This window comes from Anopheles nili, chromosome 2 (genome assembly GCF_943737925.1).
Source record: "Anopheles nili chromosome 2, idAnoNiliSN_F5_01, whole genome shotgun sequence".
In the NCBI taxonomy this organism is placed as follows: domain Eukaryota; kingdom Metazoa; phylum Arthropoda; class Insecta; order Diptera; family Culicidae; genus Anopheles; species Anopheles nili.
This window is the reverse complement of record NC_071291.1, coordinates 7,952,718-7,973,099: the sequence shown is the minus strand read 5'-3', so window position 1 is coordinate 7,973,099 and position 20,382 is coordinate 7,952,718. Positions and strand designations below refer to the sequence as shown.

General features: G+C 46.8%; 5 protein-coding genes across 5 annotated transcripts; 2 read left to right on the top strand and 3 right to left on the bottom strand.

Annotated features, from left to right (window-relative positions):
* The first annotated feature begins 596 nt into the window (after window positions 1–596).
* LOC128730880 (mothers against decapentaplegic homolog 4) lies at window positions 597–4,050 on the top strand. The gene is made up of 9 exons (XM_053823967.1): window positions 597–657; window positions 734–990; window positions 1,158–1,332; window positions 1,397–1,579; window positions 1,747–1,968; window positions 2,099–3,023; window positions 3,088–3,256; window positions 3,632–3,749; window positions 3,839–4,050. Exons 1-9 carry the CDS (start codon window positions 597–599, stop codon window positions 4,048–4,050), a joined length of 2,322 nt encoding a protein of 773 aa, XP_053679942.1.
* A 3,714-nt stretch (window positions 4,051–7,764) lies between these two features.
* Window positions 7,765–10,075, bottom strand: LOC128720889 (uncharacterized). The gene is made up of 5 exons (XM_053814587.1): window positions 9,991–10,075; window positions 9,252–9,798; window positions 8,951–9,140; window positions 8,056–8,823; window positions 7,765–7,989 (listed from the first exon to the last, which is right to left on the bottom strand). Exons 1-5 carry the CDS (start codon window positions 10,073–10,075, stop codon window positions 7,765–7,767), a joined length of 1,815 nt encoding a protein of 604 aa, XP_053670562.1.
* Window positions 10,076–13,452: 3,377 nt separating this feature from the next.
* On the bottom strand, window positions 13,453–16,192 carry LOC128721830 (uncharacterized). Its single transcript, XM_053815627.1, has 6 exons — window positions 16,111–16,192; window positions 15,875–16,041; window positions 14,743–15,597; window positions 14,385–14,678; window positions 14,018–14,311; window positions 13,453–13,665 (listed from the first exon to the last, which is right to left on the bottom strand). The coding sequence occupies exons 1-6, from the start codon at window positions 16,190–16,192 to the stop codon at window positions 13,453–13,455; spliced, it is 1,905 nt and encodes a 634-aa protein (XP_053671602.1).
* A 965-nt stretch (window positions 16,193–17,157) lies between these two features.
* On the top strand, window positions 17,158–17,862 carry LOC128722013 (general odorant-binding protein 28a-like). The gene is made up of 2 exons (XM_053815823.1): window positions 17,158–17,234; window positions 17,307–17,862. Exons 1-2 carry the CDS (start codon window positions 17,172–17,174, stop codon window positions 17,679–17,681), a joined length of 438 nt encoding a protein of 145 aa, XP_053671798.1. The 5' UTR covers window positions 17,158–17,171; the 3' UTR covers window positions 17,682–17,862.
* Window positions 17,802–20,126, bottom strand: LOC128722012 (atypical kinase COQ8B, mitochondrial). Its single transcript, XM_053815822.1, has 3 exons — window positions 18,640–20,126; window positions 18,380–18,572; window positions 17,802–18,285 (listed from the first exon to the last, which is right to left on the bottom strand). Exons 1-3 carry the CDS (start codon window positions 20,124–20,126, stop codon window positions 17,926–17,928), a joined length of 2,040 nt encoding a protein of 679 aa, XP_053671797.1. The 3' UTR covers window positions 17,802–17,925.
* Between the last annotated feature and the right edge of the window lie 256 nt (window positions 20,127–20,382).

Below are 20,382 nucleotides of genomic sequence, written 5' to 3'. Positions count from 1 at the left end.
GGTGTTTTTTTTTCGTCCTCACGGATCGGTCATAATCAGCCGTAAGAAGTGCATATCCGCAGACCTTCTGATCATAATGGTGTGCAGTGCGAAACTTTCTCCGAAGAAAACAGCAACATCAGTTGGTAGCGAATCGAGAAGGCTCTCCTAAGCACAATTTTGTTGTGTCTCGCGTTCGGCATTGTTTACCTTCTGCTACTCGATGGTGTGTTTCCTGTTTGGAGCGTCCTGGCCTTGCTCGCTTTTGCTTTAAAACTAACCACTTGAGGTGTACAGTAACCGGTTGCAATTGTCTCGTATTGGTTTTCCAACGACATCAGTGCAGTTTCGACGGTGTAAGGTATAATCCAAAGTCGTCGTTAGTCATTGGTGGCATTATCAACCGTGGAGTGTTAGCATCACGTAACATCGCGCATGCAGGCATCTAAGTAGTATCCGAAATATTACGTGCCGAGAGAACGTCGACGACTTAGGAGTTGTATGTTAACATAAGGCTGCACCCCACGTGATACGATCGACCATTTACGTACCGGCAGTCACGGTTCAGCAAAGTGGATACTAAAAGCAACCTGGGACTTTCCCAGGACTTCGAAAGGATGGTTGGGCTGACGGGAGGATCGCATCTGTATGCGGCCGGTATACCGGCCGCACAGGAAAGTACGTATCTCTGTTGTGGTTTTGTCCTTTCGATCCTGAATAATGCATCCGTTCTTTCTCTTCTATCTCTCTTCAGTCGTCCGGGACATGGCAGCAATGCCAACGGCCGCACCAACCAGTGCAGACGCCTGCCTCAGCATCGTCCACTCGCTGATGTGCCATCGACAGGGTGGAGAAAGTGAAGGCTTTTCCAAGCGAGCGATCGAGTCGTTGGTAAAAAAGCTGAAGGAGAAGCGGGATGAGCTGGATTCGTTGATTACTGCCATCACTACCAACGGTGCACATCCGAGCAAATGCGTTACGATACAACGTACGCTGGATGGCCGATTGCAGGTCAGTATTTAGCTGTCGAACGATGGTGGATCATACGGGCTATTCAAGATTCCTCAAGAACATGCATTTAATGCCTGTCCTTTTCGAAAGCTTTCGAAACAGCGATAAAGGCATTTTTTGTCATCGGGTTTGCTTCAAAATAGTTCATTATGCTGGTTCTTTCGTAGGTTGCTGGCCGGAAAGGATTTCCACATGTAATTTACGCACGCATCTGGCGCTGGCCCGATTTACACAAGAATGAACTGAAACATGTTAAGTTCTGTCAGTTCGCGTTCGACTTGAAGTGTGATTCGGTTTGTGTTAATCCTTACCACTACGAGCGTGTCGTATCGCCAGGTATCGGTAAGTAAAATTGCATATTGTACCTTTATTGAACTTGCTTTACCGTGTCATATGTCAATTCCAGATCTATCGGGACTAACACTGCAGTCTGGCCCCAGCCGATTGATAAAGGATGAGTACACACCGGGATCGGTCGTCGGCGGTGGTATGGATATTGACGGTAATGAAATCGGTACGATTCAGCATCATCCCTCAATGGTTGCAGCTGGGGCGTATGGTGCAATGTCAATGCATCCACAAGTGACCGGTAAGATGATCGTTTGTATAATGCCAGTGATTGACATTTTTAATATGAATTATTGTAGGTTTTATTTGGTTTCCATTGTTGTGTTTTATTTATTTTGTTTTTCTTTTTGCACCATTGTTTTGTTATGTTTACATCATCTGATCATTTGCTACTACTGCCGACAATAGACCCTTCCCAGCTAGGTGGCATGTATGGGAGCAGTAGCGGTCCAAGACCGATACCAAAGCTAGAATCCTCCGAGCAGTCTCGAAACAGTGCTCCTAGTAGCAGCTGGATGAGTGGCGCTAGTAGCGTTGGGGGTCCATCCTCTGCCGCTGCATCTCTGTTATCAGCAAGTGCCTCTGCCGGTATCCAGCAGCATGCTCGATTATCGGCATCATTATCGCTCTGTAAGCAACTTAAGTTTTTTTTATTCATTTTTTGTCATATTTCTGTATCACTCATCGTATTCTCCCGATTGGGTTTAAACTCGCTACGTTCATAGTTCTAATATTTGGCGATTGTTTTTTTTTTCTTCAGCCTCCGTCATTGGCGGACCTGGCGGGTTGACAAACAATGGACTGAGAGCACCCCAAACTGCGCAACAGCAGCCGCAACCGCCACAACAGTCACAACAGTCTTCATCACAATCAAGCTCGCAGCTAACGAATGGCGGTAACGGTGGGCTTTTGGGAAGCTCCTCGCAGGCGAGCAGTAGTGGCAGTGGCAGTGCTGGAACGTTGGTCGGGACAGACGGCAATCAATATTACACCAGCACCGCCAATGTCGAACCATCGATGGCAAACGATCCGCAGACCATGGGCCCCACTGGTATGTCCGGTTCGCTCTCCGCAACTTCGCCCGTTTCGCCACATCTGCAACAGAATGGGTACGTGTCGGCCAGCAATGGGCAGGCAGCGCAAGCCGGACCATCCGGTGGTCAACCGCAATCTAGCCAAACAGCATCGCAACAGTACCAGCCGCAGCAACAACAACCACAACAGACACAGCAACAACAGCAAGGCGGGTCCGCGACATGGTCCGGATCGAATACTCTCAATTATACGCAGTCGATACAACCTCCGGCACATATTGGAAACTCACACCAGCAGCAAACATCGCAACAGCAGCAGCAACAACAGCAATCGCCATACTGGCCGCATGGTTCCAGCGGTTCTACCGGAACGGTGGGTTCGGGAGCTGGTTCAAGTGTTGGCAACGCCACCAGCGGTCAGATGGCGGAACTGCCCGGTCAGCAGCGATTGTTATCCCGACAGCCAGCACCCGAGTACTGGTGCTCGGTAGCCTACTTCGAGCTTGATACCCAAGTAGGAGAAATGTTTAAAGTACCATCGAACCGGCCGAACGTCACGATCGATGGGTATGTTGACCCATCCGGTGGTAATCGGTTTTGTCTCGGCGCTCTTAGCAACGTGCATCGAACGGAACAAAGCGAGAAAGCTAGGTAAGTTTTGCTTAAAACTTATACAGACGGATTTTAGCATCGTGTGTGCCTGTCTCTCTCTCAGGCTACATATTGGCAAAGGTGTACAGCTGGATCTGCGGGGTGAAGGAGACGTCTGGTTGCGATGTCTCAGTGACCATTCAGTATTTGTTCAGAGTTACTACCTCGATCGGGAAGCAGGACGTACACCGGGCGATGCCGTACACAAGATATACCCTGGAGCGTGTATAAAGGTTCGTATTTTTATTGCGATAAACTTTACTCGATGTTTTGTGATTGAAATGTTTCTATCATTTATTCAATATACAAGAAGCGAAACAACAGGCTACAGCGTTGTTGCCGAGAATTATTCTGTATTCTTGTCTGAAAATTTCGTTATATTCTTGTTTGAAATTTTCATCCCATCCGTAGAAGAGATAATTGAAAATTAACAAGAGAATTTTGACTCGGAAACTAAGCTCTTAGGTCCTGGAGCTCAACTTCAAGATCCAGCTCAGCTCTTAGTTCCATCTCTGGTCCTTCGATCATTTGAAAAACGCATCAATAAAGCACAACTAAATGAACGCAATTAACTTGCTGCATACTCAATACGGTTCTGTTATCGATAGGTATTCGACTTGCGGCAGTGTCATTTGCAGATGCAGAGTCTCGCAAACAATGCCCAAAAAGCAGCACACATGCAAGCCGCGGTTGTTGCGGGTGTGTCAGCTGTTGGAGCTACAAGAAGTACGTATTTGCCGTTCCTACGGAAGCTAGATGAATTGCGTTAGCGAACTAATATTTTAATTAATTTTCATTCGTACTTTTGTCGTTAGGTCTTTCTGCTGCCGCTGGAATCGGTGTCGACGATTTACGACGCCTCTGCATCTTACGACTTTCCTTCGTGAAGGGTTGGGGACCGGATTACCCACGGCAATCCATCAAAGAGACTCCATGCTGGGTCGAAGTGCATTTGCATCGCGCTTTGCAATTACTAGATGAGGTGTTACATCAGATGCCTATCGACGGACCTCGGAACATTGAGTAGACGTCGTCGTAGTGTAAGATACGTGGACAGACATAGAGCAATGTTCACCATGCATCGTTACATTATCCCTTCGTAAGCTGATGAATAGTTCGGACAGGTGAGATATGATACCTAGCCTTTAATATTACTGCATCGATTGGTTTAACCGGTTATACGACTGTTAATCGTAAAGGCCTGGCATAAAGATGTGGGAAATTGTACATACGTGTGAACATTATGGTTCGGATAGAGTGAAAGGGTGTTGACGATACAGAGTGGGGTTTTGTAGTTTGGACAAGTGTGATTCTAATATGACAAAGATTTAGTTTGATAAGAGGCACATGCAAATGGAAAATGCAAACAGCCTCTCCCACTTGCTGCTGGGAGTGGCACAGTTAGGTGATATATAAAATTCACACATACATACACACACACGGACATATAGAGCATAGAAAATGTGCAACTGTATTCAAACCTTCTCATGTATACTAATGTTAAGCGAAATGCTGAAACAATTTACTATATATATTACGACAGATGCAGCGACCGAGATGTTTAGCAAATCCGGTGGGATTTTGTAGAAAGCAAGTCGTAAAAGGAATTACATTTGCGGCAATGTTTGTAACGGAGAATATTTTAGCGCAGTTGTAGATAAGATATTACTACATTGGTTCAGATAACATGGCCTGGCATGCAAATTACCTGAAAGTCAAATGCAATTAATCATGTTGAAAAAACTAAAGTGCATTGAAAAAAATCGCCAAGTTTCACGGAAAATGGTAAAAACTATTGAATTGGAGATTGGGATCGACTTTGATGTAGTTGCTGTAGAAACTAAATTGTGAGCATTATGCGTAAAATTGACAAAAGCAGAGAGACAAACAAGTAACCAACCTACAAAAATGTTCTACCTCTAACTGAAACTGTATGTAAAACAAATTTTGAGCTACTATCAACGTGGAATGCAACATAGTTTGGAGAAGACAATGATGACTTGCACGAGAAAGAATCGTGGTATCGTTCATTGTATGTTGCGCCTGGATCGAAAGTAACTGAAAACCAACAATGTTGCAAAATTACCAATTCTCATGTTTCAGAATCAGTAACGACATTTTGAACAATAATTTTGTACAAAAGAAAAAAAAATTACCCTTTTCAATTGCGAAAAAGCTTTGTTTTAATTATCGTGTTTTGTGTCGTGTTGCTGTTCTTCAATTGTCTTATTTTATCCGGTCTGTTTTGCAGTCAGGGAATGCAGATACGTCGCGCTCGATTCTTTAATATTGAAAGTTGATTGTAATAAAATGATTTAAAACAAAATTTATATTAAACATACACTGCCGACATATTGCAAATCATAAAAAGTTCTTGCATATTATTTGAAAAACAGTATGTTGAATATGTTGTTCATTACAATGAGAACACAAAAGATTTTCTTGTAAAAAAGTTAAAATAACTCCATATAAATGAAATGATTAGAGACCATTGCATGCCAGAACCGTTACAAACGAAAAATAGGAGAACAGATTTTGTTCATCTGTTCAACTTTTACTATGCCTTTGTGCCATTTTCTTGCTTTTTATACATTTTTTTTCATTTTTGCACTTATTTTCAACAACTAGTAAAACTAGTTCAAATTGAAGTTTTTACTGTAAATCTAGAGATGTTTTGAAGAGAAATTATTGATGCTTTACAAATGATTGCTTATTGGAAAAATCAAAATAGTCACATTCTTGTGTAATACTTTGTCTCAAAATGTTGGGTTGCTTCTAGGGCTTGTATTGGCTTTGAAACACCATCTTTAAATGTTATAAAAATAGCCAGGACAATGGTATCAGTTTTGCCTCGCTGATCATGGAACTGATTGGATCCCTGGTACGAATTCTCTAAAGAATAAAAAATATTTAAGAGAAAACAATAATAGCATCATAAAAACCCGTTCGAAAGCCACAAGTGCAATGAAATCAATTTAAAAGAGAAATGAAATAGTTATAACAATAAAATTATAGCAAAACGGCTATCTTCGTTGTAAGAAAAAAAAATGAAAAATATTACAATTGCAAAAATCACATGCAAGTTTGTTCAGGGAAATTGATGAAAACAACAAAAAAACATAAGTAAACAACGATATAATCAGAATCCGTGAGCGCTAAACCTTACTGCTATGAGAGAGTGCTGTGCGACGTGCAATTTGTTTTTGGTGCAGAACCAAAACGTTTCCAATAGATGGGGATCATTTTGAACATACTCAAATGTCATTTCGAAAGCACATTTTTATGGTTTATTTGGAGTATTGACTTTGTTTTGATCATTGAAATTTTACTAAAATATTCCACATAATTTCACAACATAATTAACAGTAAAAAACGGAACTGTTGACTATAATAAAATTTTATTTCTTTTTACTTATATTATATGCGAACAATTTCCTTTCAATTGTCTCATGAATTAAATGTGTCTTGTTTATTTTTATTGATTTACTGTTAATTTTTTTATTATTATACTTCCTTAGCAAGGTTGAAAATTTGTCATTACAAAGATCAACATGTTTGGACTGTTTTATTTTGATTGGATGCAAGATCATTTTAGAACTCGTTTTAGGCTGTGACAAAATGAAATGCCATTTAAAATTTTGTTCGGTTCTCTCTGAATTCTTGTTCACGAAATGAGCTATCTACTTATCTAAAACTATTATCCAATATGTTAATTTATGCATTAAATTCTACGTCATCACCATTCATACTTTCTTTTGACAACTATATCCTGATGGCCGTACGCAACAACAGCCGAGAACGGTGTGGCGTTGTGAAGGAAATTAAAGAAAATTGAATTCAAACATACACCCATACAAACCATTCGTAAACATAAATCATTCATTTCCGAATGTGGAAAATAAGCAGTAGAACCGTGACCTGGCACAACAATAGAACGAGAGAGCGAGAGTTGAAACTTTAAACACAGTTGCAAAAAAATGCTGGAAAAGAAACAAGAAGTTTGCTAAATTACGAAAAATAATTGAGTATAAGCAAAAATGCATAGATTTATCGATATTGCGACGTGTAAATGAGTTACATCATTTTATGAATAAAAAGATCTACTATTTTTAAGTAAATACACAATGCCACATTTTCGCTAGAGATATCCATTCGAACCGTTTGTATTTTGTCTCTTCCGAACTGTAAAGAAAAAGCTTGGCTCTCATAAAAATTCCAATATAAAGAAGGTTTTTTATTTCCATATTTTACTTCAATACTAAGAACGCATCTAAATAATCGCGATTATTAATGCTTAAATGAATGATGTTTTATTAGATTTCCTTTTTCTGTTTCCATACAATTTATATACAAATGAAGTGGAGGGAGGGAACACGTTCGAATATCGAAATAGTTCAAAATATGACAAAGATAAAAGCTATTACTACGACTCGACACATGGCTTTAATGAACGTATAAACATGCTACGATCGAAGAAGATACCTTTCTTGCGTTCGATATTTCTATCTTTTCAAACCTTTCCATTCTACTGTGAATGATTCTCCTGGATAGCAAAGCAGAGAATCTGCGTTGCTACACGTACTCCTATACTGGATACTGGAACGTACGTGGGACTAGAATACCCTCTGTTCGGTGGCTTCCGAGAGGGCAAAATTTTCCAATTTTATGAACAAATAATCGAAACTGGTCCTGGTTCTAGTTCTACTGAGCTGACTTCTGCAACCACGTAGGATCCAAAACTCTACAGAAAACCATGCTCGTTGAGGAACTCGTCACTAATTTCCTGCTCGTTGATGTTTATCAAATTTCCAAAATCACTCTCGTCGAAGTTGCCCATGTCGGGCAGATAGTAGGGAATGGTTTCGACGACCACGTTCGGTCCGGTCTGAACCTGGTGGACGTTGCTGAAGAATGGCACAATAATGTCGTCGTTCGCTGGTTGCGGTATTTCGTTGTCGGAGAAAATCTAGAAGGGAAAATTCGTCGTTAGCTCACGATGGCAAAGTTTATCGTGCGTCCCGGGGTTGCTCACCTCGTCCACATTAAGGTTGCTGAAAATACTGGCACCAGTTTCGCCGTTGATGATGGAATCAAAGTTGATCGCGCAGCTATCCACCATTGCGCTGGCTCGCATCAGCTGCTCCTGCTCATTGACCGGCAGCTCCGCAATTGGCTGTACCACGGAATGATCCGGTCGCGCCATCGCTCCACCGGTGGAAACGATCGGATTCGTTTGAAGTTCCACCGAAGCGTCCATCGTTGGCTTGCTGTAGTTATCGATGATGTCGATCGTGACGTTCTGCACCTGCAGCGGAACCGAACCGACCGGCGGTTGATGCTGTTGCTGCTGAGTGCAATTGTTGTTGTTGCTGTCCAGCAAGGTGAGCTGGTCCATGTGCTCCAGTCCCTGCCCATCACCGATGGAAATGCAGCCAATCGTCGTAGGCGCTCCCGGTGAGATGACTTCTTCCGTTTCCGTGCGTGGCGGTCCTTCCGGATGCTTGGGACGATTGGTATTGATCGGCTGCTCACAACTCTGGTTACCATCGCGGGCAACATGACCCAGCGAAGATCCTTTCGACTCGAATCGGGCCGACGTCGAACGCCTGCTATATCCGGACGATGGTCTACTGGCACCACCGCTGGCCGATTTATTGCGCTGACGGACACGAACCCGCCGACGCTCGCTTTTTGACACATCCATCGACAGCTCCCAGTAGCCGCCCTTGCCCTTCTCGTCTTTGGCCCGTTGTACTTTGGTGAAGAAGAAACTCAACGACAAATTATGCCGGATGGAGTTCTGCGAGGATGAGAGCAACGTGAAAGACATGAGCCATGAGACCCTGAGTGCGAGACGAGATAGCGTGTTCGCAACGAACACACCAGGTGTGGGATTCCTTCACAACTTCCCCACAGCTCATACTTACGTTCCAGTTTTTGTGCACCTTGTAGTAGGAAAACTTCTCCTGAATCCATTTGCATATCTGCTTGAGCGTCATGCGGCCCTCCTCGAGCATGGCCATGGCGATGATTTGTGCATAGTTAAAGGGCGGTTTTTCCAGCGAGTTTGCCAGCGCGGTGTACTGCTCCTGGCGTTTGTCGTACGTTTCGCGGCTCCTGCAAAAGACCCCACGATGGAGAACGAATGGAATGGCGCATAAAAACGGTGCATCGAGGCGCCATCACGATTGGTTCGTTTCGTTGATTCCTTGCATTTGCTGCACTTACCTTCGCACTTGGGCGATGAATTTGTTAAACCGCGCCGTTGGCAAATCCGTCAACGGTGCGTCCGAAGGCGTTAGGTTGGTGATGTTCTTCAGCTCGGTCAACCACGACAGATTCGTGAGTTCCGGTTCGGAATCTTCGTCCTCGGCTTCTCCCGGGGTCGCTTCGACTTCCTCGAAGTCGTCCTCTTCCTCACCACCGTCCAGTTCCATCTCCTCCTCCAGCATGTGTCCTCCGGTGGGATCATCCGGTGTTCCGGATAGTGCCAGACCAGATGCTCCCAAGCTGCCGAAGCTATTGTCCAACTCGGAGCCGCCGGGAGTGTCAATCACAATTGAAGTAGGTGAATCGACGGCCGGCAGCTGCAGCACTGTTCCGTTCGCTTGCGGGCCATGATACATCGGATCCGGTGAAGCTGCCATATCCGTATCGATCGATGCGCTGCTGTTCAAATCGTCCACCGACTGCTCGGATGTGGCTGAACCTGCCGTGGAGGTGGCCGGTGTCAACGGGAGCGCCACATTGTGAGCGTTTAACACGTAATCGTATGCTGCGAATGGAGAAAATTAAGGAAAATCAAATGAGTGGTGCGCCCTCTGGTAGTACCGGAAGTCGACATATGCAAATGCCAAGCGAAGATTATATGTCGGCAGTTCCAGAATCACAGTTCGTTGTTGCATTAAACAACAGCCTGGCGGTCAATAATTTGGCCATATTGCTTCTATTAGTTATTTCTACTTACAGCTCATGTCATTGTTGTAGATGATGATGGTGCCTGGAATTTTCAGCAGATTGTTCAAGAGGTCGTCATCCTCCAGTTGCGTCATTGTGCTGGGGCTGCTTGCACAGTACCACGATTCGAATTCACCACCGGCAGTAATGGCGACGAGATGTCCTGAGACGTCCTGGGTCACAATATACAACAACAAAAAGGATACGCACACACACACACACCCGCACACAACACTTCACAGCTTTATGCGAGAAGCACGAGAAAATGCGCACTGCGTACGTGGTCCGAAACCATTAATCCCTCAGCGTGGCGGTCGAGAATGAACGCCATAGCCGTAGTTTGTGCCTCTGTACAACGGGGCACTTATTTTAGTCTCAAGGGTACACTTATGGGTGTCTTTTTGCACAATAGAACTCGTTTGCCACGTTTAAAAGTCGTGAACTGTCCGCTTGCCTAGCAGTCGCGCTAGTCGAACCGTTATTAATTATTCACTGTAAGCGTAAGGAGGTCCAAAAGGACCCTTTTCTGATGCACTTTTTTTGCGCTCGGTTTTACGCTTACTTGGATTGGATTCGTCAGCGGAGTGAGGAGAAGAATTTTTAACACAATTTTTAACCGACCGACACGAGCGCTAACTTAACGCCACGTAGAATCGCATCCTGCGCCGGATCGATGACGAATTTGTAACGGAAAACACGCGCACTGACCATGCCTTCGCACGCACTAAACGGCTAGAGGAGTAAGGATTGCTTCACCAAATCCCGCTCGATCACAAAGCTTCAGCTTCATCGATTAGTTTCTCCGCGATCCAGATGATCCGGGCCACTATGGGGCCATTTTGTGTCACCATCCGCTTCGTCCCCCCGAAACCCGTTCTTCCGGGACGCGGCAAGATGTAGCCAGCGAAGCAGCAACGGGTGGAAAATGGATCGGCGGAGATGGGGGGATTTTTCCGTTCCCAAAGCGCGTGCCCTTTACTGGCCACGCTACGGCGTTGGTTGCTACCGTCGAGCTCTCGTTCGGCGACCGACTGGACAAAGGGTTTTTCCTTCGCGTGGTCCGGCTGCTAGTGGTCAGTCGGAATCGATCGAGCCGCCGTTGGTCTCACTCTGGCGCGCTACTTTCCCGCACCGGCACTCGTTTCGTCTGCGAGACGCAATTCGTCCTGACGATGAACGGCACACGCCACTGGGCACCCCTTCCGTGGGACTTCATCCAAGCGCGAGAAGCGATCCTAGACCCTAGGAGCTTGCTCATACGAGCTGCTTGTGTGGGTGTGTGAGAAATGAACCCCCCCTAGGTTTGATCGTGCGCGCCACGTCGTCCTTGTTCGGCGCCCTTAGCGCGCTATCCTGCTCCACTAGCGCATGGTGCCGTGGTGGTCGTAAGAACATGCCCCTCCGCAGACAACACACCACCGCGGGGACATAATTTTCATTTCTTTTCAACCAACGAGAGAGTGAGAGAGTACGCTGCCCTAGTGTGTTCGATCACGTTCCCTCCGAAGATTGCATCACTGCGCTGGGGGCTTTAAACGGTGGTACCTTGTGCATGCGGCCGTGCATATGTTAAAATTGTTTAACGGTCGAGCGGTACGGGGTACGTCCTGCCTGCTCCTAAAGCCAGGACACCCGGTCGCCACCGTACTGTTATCCTTTTTGGTCCTGTCGCTCTTTTTTTTCCACTCCATTTCTGCCGTTCCGTTCCATTGACTGACTTCGCAGCGACACCGCGTTCGTTCGGAAAAATGGTAATGAATAAACAATGAGCAAACGGGACGGGAGCGCACCTTTCGAGCGAGAGCAACGGAAGCGGGAAAGACCCGTAACGGATGCCAGAGAAAAGAATGTTCACTGCGACCCCGAGGTGAACGCAAAAGTGTGTGCTTTTATGTGCTCCAATGTGCCTGCTGTTTCGGTATATAAGGCTACATCCGGCCACAACCGTAGGGTCCGTCGGAAAAGCAGGACACTATGACGTCACGGTTTGGGGTTCCCAAATAGGTACAGGTCGGTCGGTCATTCCTCTGACCGCTTTCGACCGCCGGTTCCGGTTGAGGAATGGAAACACACGAACAAAAAAAACTGTGATTAACATGGAAACCCTTTGTGAGATTTTCCCTCACGCTTTTCCGGCCGAGGGCCAAAGAAAAGAGAGCAAACTTTGACCTCAAGCGCGCGTGTAGCTCTGTCACATTTGCTGTTGAAACCTTCAATAAGCCTTTTCCGATGAGCGCTTTTCCCTGGGTTGGAACCGAATTTAATGCCAGATGCAATTGCCTCGTATGTACGTATGTACGAAAGAAAAAAAAAAGAAGGCTCTAGGATGTGGAACAAACCGGACGCACTTATGTCCTGGTGGTAGGTTCGGGATCTCGAACTAATGCGTAGCAGGTGCAGTGAAGCGTATCCTTTTGGTAAGCGTGGGGTGAAGGAAGACTCGTCGTTTCACGTGATCGACTTGCCATGATGAAGGACAGCGTTTGGGTTTTGGGTTCTCCGCATGGATGGTCACCGGGTCGGAGATGGTCATTTGCGTTGTGCGGAAAACTATTTTATTACCATACTTACAAATGCGTGGTTCGGAAAATCGATCGGAAAACTAATGGTTTTTGTAGCGCCGCAGCTATTTCAAATTTGTTAAGGTATAATGCATACTTCATCGACTTAGCTAGCTTTATTCACAAACAATTGCGTTTACGAAAACGTTTTTCATATTTTTTTTATCGCATAAAAATTCATGCTTTTTCGGACTTATGGTTCAACCGGTCCCGGAATCCTTATGTCTAGCGCTTCTGATTGAAATATCGTTCAAGGTTAGCAACATTCGTTCGTTCGTTACTGCGGTGCAGGTATATCATCATAAAAAAAACCCCTCCAGAATTGAACAATTACGCTAAACCTGTGTCACTCCCCATTCCCGGTGGATTCCCCCAGCCGTACGGATTCACGACAATAATTGACACCACCAATAAATGTCTGCATGTACGGCGCTTCGCACGTACTTTGTGTCCGCGTGTGTCCTATCCGAAAGCTGGGGGTGAATTTAGGGTGGTTAAATCGTTTTATGCTCCCTTATTTCTAACGCTGGCTACAAAAAACGCCACCTAGGGAGACGCACATAACATGCAGGTGTTGCATGGGAAATCGTACGTCCTGCACGCGATCGCTTTCCACGGCTTCAGAGCCTTATCTATTGTGGTCTGAACGCAATTCAACCGGCCCTTGTTTTGCCGCATACCACGAGGAACACCCCCAGCACGTTTAAGGGTGAATTGTTTGCTTTCATTTCAACCCCTGCTAGAGGGACACCGTCGTGCGAAGACAGCAGAAGGGTGTTTACTACGAATTTTGAAGGGCTGGGAAGTGCGTTTTGCTGAAAGCAACCCTCTCCAGGGGTCCAAACACCCAATCCACCTGGTTCTGAGCCCATCGTAGCAAGTACCTTTAGGTGTTCCTGAGGCTGATTCATCTACGTACGCTTTCGGTCGCCTTTGGCAGTGGTTAATCTGCGCCACAGTACCTCGAACAGGAAGCACATCACCGCGAGTCCGTGCCCAAACGCCAGCAGAAAGAAGGCTCCGAGCAGGTGGGATGGTTGCAGCGCGATCGGACCCGGATTGTCGAAATGGCGCGACGTCGAGATGGCGTGCTGGACCTTGTTATCGGAAAACTTCGACACCACCTTTCAGGGCGAAACCGGTCGAAGATGGATTAGTTTTGCGGAACCGGCAAAACCGGTGAAGGTGGCCCCTTTCCAGGCAGGTTGGAACGGCACCACGGGGTTGGGAAAATTTCGTGGTGTTTTAAAGCAAAAAGGACCATAGCGTCCATGTTTTCCAGTTCGCGTGGACCCTTGGAAGGGGAACGCTGTGGAAGCATACATGCGCATGCGAACGCCGCGCCACAATTTTGGATCGATTCCACCTGTCGTCCTTGTCACGCAGTAGGCGACGGCCCATACTGACCACAGTAACACCTCCCGGGTGCCGTAGTACATAAGGACCACCTCCGCACGCACGCACGCACGCACCTACCTGCAACTCCCAGTAGCGCTGGATTCCGCTCTGGAAAATGACCAACGTCAGGTCGTCCAACTCGTTCATCAGCGGCCAGGTTTTGGTGGCCATTGCCACACAGTTCTCCCAGTAGATGTCCTCGAGCATGGTCTCAAAGTTGCCCGAAACCTCGTCCGTAATGTACTCACCGATCGCGTAGTGCCCGTACGGTAACCGTTCGATGCTGTACGCGAGATTGCGCTTCCTTGCGTGCTCGTGCAGCACGTCCTTTGGGTAGGTGACGAAGTTCTGCAGCAACTTCACAATCGTAGGCTGGCGGAAGAAGAAACAAAGCATAAACACACGCACAGTTGATAAACGAGCCTGCGCCGAAGCCCGGCAGTACCTGCGTTGCGAGTTGAATGGAGAAGATCCAGGCGTCGTGAGTCGAACCCCACGGGAGATTGCGATCGGCGAGGTCCTGTACGGTATCGATCGGTTTCTCGAATCGAGGTACCGTCATCACACTGGACAAACCGCCACTGTACGCGTTGCCAATCATCAGCCCAACGATAAGCAACGAACCGATCAGGATCATCTGCGACGTGAAAGGGTTCTTGTTCGTGCGCAGCAACACGGCTTGCAGGATGAAAATGGACATAACGCCCATCACGGATTCGCACACGTCCACCTGGCCGGGCTGAGAAAAAAAAGGCAGTATGTTACTACACCGACACTGCCCACACTGGCCACATCAGTGTTACCTTTTTCGTGAGGAGTCTTTGCGATAGAATGCTCAGTAAGACCTCGCACACGGTCGACACCAGGACCGTTCCGATTACGGCCAACCACATCCACAAGGAAAATGGCAGAATAGGCGTCATCCAGGAGGACAGCGGTTGGGGCTTCGGAACGATGCAAGTTACACCCGTCCGGGAGATGGGCTTCGAAAGGGATAGGAACTGGAACTCGTGAAACCAGGAGTACAGCGCTCCGACACCGATATCCGCCCTTCGCTCGACCACGGCCCCGATGATGCCATCACCGGTGCGATTATCAAAGATCTGTCCCCACTCTCCGGCTTCGTCCAACGAGATGTCTAGCCTGCAGTTTAGTTTGGCACAGAATTCAACGAAAAGCCGCGATTCAGTTCCGTCAATGTACAGTACCCGGTGCTGTTCGTAAAACGCATTTGCGTCCTCTGGCACATCTTCCACCGGCTGCCAGAGGGTGTACGGTTCGTAGTTGAAGATGGCCAAACGCAAGTAGCGTCCCTGCAAGTCGGTGCGCTTGTCTGGAAAAAGATCAGTGGCATCCCACTCCAACTGATGCATGCTGTAGCTGGTGAGCAGTGTCCACTGGTCCGTTTCGAATCCGCTCGTCAGCAGATCCACACGATCGAGGTCGAGACTGGGACGAACCAGCAGCAGATCGATCACATCCCCGGTAGCACTGTGGTTTAGAATGGAACGTGAGTTTTCCGCTTCCGGTGCGGTAACCATGCTGTCATCATCGATGATGATGATCCGTTTGTGGGGATACCGTGCCGTGGCGCGATCGTGCACATAGTGAAATTGGTCCAAAAACGTGATGGCTGTCGATTGCGCTAGAACGAAGGACTGCGGAAGAGTGCAAAACCGATTTGCGGGAGTCAAATGCCAAATGGAGCTAATTATTCGTGTCTAATTTCTGCGTTTGTACATCAGATAACGAGGCGTGCGGAATCGCATAAGCAATCGCTATTAATCATGGCGTAATTATAGAAGCATGAAACACAATCACACGTACTAACATGCAAATGGTACATCAGAAGAGTATGTTTCATTCGTTTGATACGCTCATTGGAGGATGACTCTGCAATACTCGTAGTAGTCGTTCGTTAGGACCACTTCTTACCTGACATCCATTTTCGATCGCTTGCAGCAACACTTCAGGCTCGTCTGCCACCAAACTGATCACTATATATGGATGTGGAAATCTTTCGATAGCCGCCGCCCACAGACCGGATGCATTCGAGCCGGCAAGGATGCATGTACAGGAAAACACAACCAAATGCTTGTTGACTGTAAATTTGTGGAAGAAAGTGTGAAGCATTGGTTTGGTGTGGGAATTTTCTTAAACGATGCACTTACATATCCATATTAGGAGCTCGTTAAGCTGGTGGAAAAATAGATCGCCATCGACGAGTTCGGAAAGATCTCTGCTCATGTTCATCTTCGCCGAGAAAACTTGCCTATTGTCAGTGTCTTTTGATAAGAGTCGTAAAGAATTATCTCACATCGCGATAAGCAGATAATTTCCTTATATACCGATAGGTCTAATGAACACGATAAAATATATATTTTCCCGCTCAACCCGATCCCGAAGCGCGACGGATCGAAACGATGTTTACTCATCTAACATGAACGCTTTTTGTTCCGATCGAATGTTATTGCTTTGGTAAACATTATTTATCGGTAAACATTGGATCCGATTTGCGTTGGTAAATTTCTCAATTACATTCGCGAAGGAAACCCGTTACGGACTGATGAAATTATGATTGTTTCTCGTTCTGTTTGAAAAACAACAAAAAATCCAACCCCAGACAACCGTGCATGTGGATGCTATGGGGATGGTTAAGTAGAGGACATGTTATTCATTTTTTAATACTTTTTTTCTGTCCAAATGACGAATGCCACATGATGACGTGAATAAGTAATGAATAGGAAACGAACATGTATCACTTACCACGATAGAAAGCGCATTACTGCACCGGAATATCTCGCCATCCATTGCCGCCTTTTTCATCGCTGGCAATCCGTTCCCAGATGCGATCGAATGAACGCAATCCCAGATGTTTCGTTCTCAAAGTCACCGTCATTTGTGCCGCACCGAGCAGCCACCACGTGTGACTAACAATTCGGGAGGAAATTTGTGCATCATAAGAGTTGCACGCGGGGTTGCTTAACGGTTAACCCTTAGCCAGCCATCGCCCCGGGAAACGGTAATGCCAATAATTAACCAACGGATACGGTCACCGAGGGCAGCAGTTCGCACGCGAGAGTACATATCGCATCAACAACCGACCTGTGGAGCGGATGAACGTTCGTCACGATCGTATGCAGATCGAATCTGCGCTTCGGTATAAAAGAATGCATGCTAGTATCAGCGAACGTGTAGTTTACGGTTGGTGCTGGTAGTATCCGCAATCATCATGAAGTTCGCTGTTACCGTGTTGTCGGTGTTCGCCGTGCTTATTGCGTCGGCCAGTGCCCAGGTAAGCGATTGAATTCGCAGTTTTTCCGTCCAAGGCAAATGCATACAATTTTCCGCTCCGCTTTGTGTGTAGAATGAAAAAGTTGACCAGGCAAAGGAAATGCTGCGCGGTTTAGCCGCCGAGTGCAAGACGAAGGAGGGAGCCAGTGACGCAGACTTGGAAGTGTTTATCAACGATGAACCACTGGCGACGCCGCAACAGAAATGTTTGGCCGCTTGCCTGATGGAACAGTTCGGTGCATCGGACGGCAAATCCTTCCAGGAGGCCGGGTTCATCGAGGTTGGCAAAATGTACCTAAAGGATGACTCCGCCAAGATAGAACTCCTAACGCAGATTGCTGCCGACTGCAAGCAAGTAGCGAACGCGGACCGCTGTGAGCTGGCTGTGCAGATTTCAACCTGCCTCAAGGATTCGGCCGCGAAACACGGCATGGCGTTCAAACACTAAATTCGATCAACACTCCGGAACTGGAACGATCCTCCCATCTGCGCATCGTACTGCAGAGCACACTGTTCACAGAACGAAGAACGTAAATCAGGAAAAATGTTTGTCCATTAATAAGAAAACCATCAACATATGAGATGTGCAACGAACTAGTGCCTTTTAAATAATACAAATCTCAACAGAAAACGGATTCGGTTGGTTTTATTCTTCTCGAATCGTAGCAAACGAACACACCTAGGAGTCGTACTTAGTCAAACTTGTAGTTCTGCGTGATCTCGCGGAACATCGGCTTGCAGTCGATTTTGGCGTTCAACCGAGCGCACAACAGGAACACACCGGATAGCTTTCGGTGCAACGAGTAGATCTCTTCCGGCGGTGGGCACAGCCTGTGGGCGATCATCACCGGCACGAGGGCGGCGATTTTCTTGGTTGTGCTCTGGCGACCGAACTCAAACTCGCCCGGCACGCTAAACACCTCGCCCAGGATGAGCACGGCGTCAATGTGAGCATTTTCCATCGCCGCTGTTTCGTAGCCGGTAAGGAAACCCATCTTGCGGGACAGTTCCAGTATTTTCTGTCGATCATTTTTCGTGGCCGCAATAATAACCTGTACGAGAATGTGCAGAGATCAGGGACACATTTAAGGGATTACAGCAATCGAAGGTTTTCTGGGTTTGAATGTGGACCTAGAATTTACAAACCTTTAAGTAATCGTCCATGAATGCTTTCTGGTAGAAGCGTGTCGCACCAAAGTCAATCAACATCAGCTGCTTCGTGGAGGCGTCGTAAAGGAAGTTGGACCAGTTCGGGTCTGTTTGCATGCACCGGAAGGTAAACAGTTCGTTCAGGCACAATTGCATGACGCAATGTGCGATATGATCACGATGCTCTTGACTGCAACGGAGAAGAAAATGGCTGTTAACAGAACACATGATGGATTACACGCTTTATTGCTCCTCACCTTAGATCAAAGCACCGATCCATGGGAACTCCCGGAACGAGCTCCGTGGTTAGCACATTTTTCGATGTCAGCTCCTTGATAACGCGCGGTACTCGATACTCGGGCATATGTCGAATCATTTCGGCGAACTTTTCCGTGTATTCCGCTTCGCGCGTGTAGTCCACCTCCCAGGCAAGTTCCCGCTTCGCAACCGCCACCACGTTGTCGATAAAAACGCCCGCCGGAAACACATCCCAAACCTTCAACATCGACACCAGGTTGTCGATGTCACTTTCGATGCTTTTCGCCACGCCTGGGTATTGAATTTTGATGGCCACCTCCGTCACACCGTCGGTCAGGACGCCTCGGTGCACCTGTCCGATCGAGGCGGCGGCGAACGGTTTCAGGTCGAAGCTCTGCAGTTTCGTACGCCAATCTTTGCCGAGCTCGGCGACGAGTTGCTTCTTCACCTGCCAATCTGGCATGTAATCGGCGGCTTGTCGCACCCGTTCAAACGCTTTCACCAGCTGGGGAGACACAATGTTTGAGTCCTGGATGCTGAGAATCTGACCCAATTTCAGTGCTGCACCGCGCACTCGGCACAGCGTGTCTACGATACGTTCCGCGTTGCTGGGACTTAGGAGAGCTTGCTTCATGTCCAACGTGCCTCCTATTCCGAGTGCACCTTTGGCGAGTTCATTAACCGTACCCAGTCCCAAGCCAGCAAAAAGTCCACCGAAGGATGCCATACGCGCCACTCGAGACGAAGGAACCTTGCGTTGCTTCGCAACGGTACTGAGCTGAGGTAGATCGATCGGTTGTTGCGGATTCGCTTGGGGAGCTGATGGCTGTGGCTTTGCTGTTGGGTTCTTATCATACGTGGAAACAAAATTCATCATCTTTTGTATCTGCTCCACATCCTGGGTAAGAGGTTTCGTATCACGTGGTCGTTCTAGAGGTAGATCAGTTTTTGTCAGAGCGGGTGCGGCAGTGACCACTTTTGGATCATCTCTCTTACTGGGGGACGGCTTGTTACTGTCTAAACTTAATTTTACTTCGCGATTTTTGCTGTGCTCGGAAAGAATCGATTCCAGCTCCTTCAATGTTATCTTGGAGATATCCAGGCTACCAATGTCATTGAATGGTTCGTAGCTAGGCGCGCCTGTGGAACCAGCGGGACGATTGCCGGCACCCATGAAGGCATCTGCCGAGAGCGGTCCAACTTTTGGCATTGTAGCCACAGTAAGCTGACGCAGGCCCTCTGCAACAACCGCGGTACGTTCGATCGTTTCTCGCAGAATACCTCCAGCCTTTTCGAGCTCTTTTGTTGGATTGTTAATAATTTGCTTCACGGATTGTTCACCCGTCGCGAGTTGTTGTTCGAGCACCTCCCGCACACTGGAGTTGGCCCACAAATGTTTGGCATACTCGCCCTGTGATTTACCTGCTGCATCCGCTACCAGTTTAAGGCCACGCAGCAGACCAACGGCGTCTTGAGCTCGAGACATTGTTAAGGATTCGTTTTTAGTAAAAATGCAAATGTTTTCTCTTATAAAATAAAATAACTTTCCACTTAAAACTACTAAACTATACGAGAACTCTCTGAAGTACTTCACGTTCAACGACGTGTGTTTATTTCACAACATTATATCGGCGATTAGATAATAAACAAACACACCGGCACTCTTCTTCTCTTCTTGATTGTGTCAAAAAAGATTTTTCAAAACACGAGAGAAAGTTTCAAAATATGCAACACTTATTTCG

Coding starts and splice junctions, on each gene's coding strand:
- LOC128730880 (XM_053823967.1), top strand. CDS start 597: ATGGTTGGGCTGACGGGAGGATCGCATCTGTATGCGGCCGGTATACCG. Junction 1,969..2,098: donor ATCGGCATCATTATCGCTCT/GTAAGCAACTTA, acceptor TTTTTTCTTCAG/CCTCCGTCATTGGCGGACCT. Junction 3,024..3,087: donor GAACAAAGCGAGAAAGCTAG/GTAAGTTTTGCT, acceptor TCTCTCTCTCAG/GCTACATATTGGCAAAGGTG.
- LOC128720889 (XM_053814587.1), bottom strand. CDS start 10,075: ATGACGCAACTGGAGGATGACGACCTCTTGAACAATCTGCTGAAAATT. Junction 9,141..9,251: donor TTCATCGCCCAAGTGCGAAG/GTAAGTGCAGCA, acceptor GGTCTTTTGCAG/GAGCCGCGAAACGTACGACA. Junction 7,990..8,055: donor GCAACCTTAATGTGGACGAG/GTGAGCAACCCC, acceptor TTTCCCTTCTAG/ATTTTCTCCGACAACGAAAT.
- LOC128721830 (XM_053815627.1), bottom strand. CDS start 16,192: ATGAACATGAGCAGAGATCTTTCCGAACTCGTCGATGGCGATCTATTT. Junction 14,679..14,742: donor AAAGACTCCTCACGAAAAAG/GTAACACTGATG, acceptor TTTTTTTCTCAG/CCCGGCCAGGTGGACGTGTG. Junction 14,312..14,384: donor CCATTCAACTCGCAACGCAG/GTACTGCCGGGC, acceptor TTCTTCCGCCAG/CCTACGATTGTGAAGTTGCT.
- LOC128722013 (XM_053815823.1), top strand. CDS start 17,172: ATGAAGTTCGCTGTTACCGTGTTGTCGGTGTTCGCCGTGCTTATTGCG. Junction 17,235..17,306: donor TTGCGTCGGCCAGTGCCCAG/GTAAGCGATTGA, acceptor CTTTGTGTGTAG/AATGAAAAAGTTGACCAGGC.
- LOC128722012 (XM_053815822.1), bottom strand. CDS start 20,126: ATGTCTCGAGCTCAAGACGCCGTTGGTCTGCTGCGTGGCCTTAAACTG. Junction 18,573..18,639: donor GATCGGTGCTTTGATCTAAG/GTGAGGAGCAAT, acceptor TCTCCGTTGCAG/TCAAGAGCATCGTGATCATA. Junction 18,286..18,379: donor TCATGGACGATTACTTAAAG/GTTTGTAAATTC, acceptor ATTCTCGTACAG/GTTATTATTGCGGCCACGAA.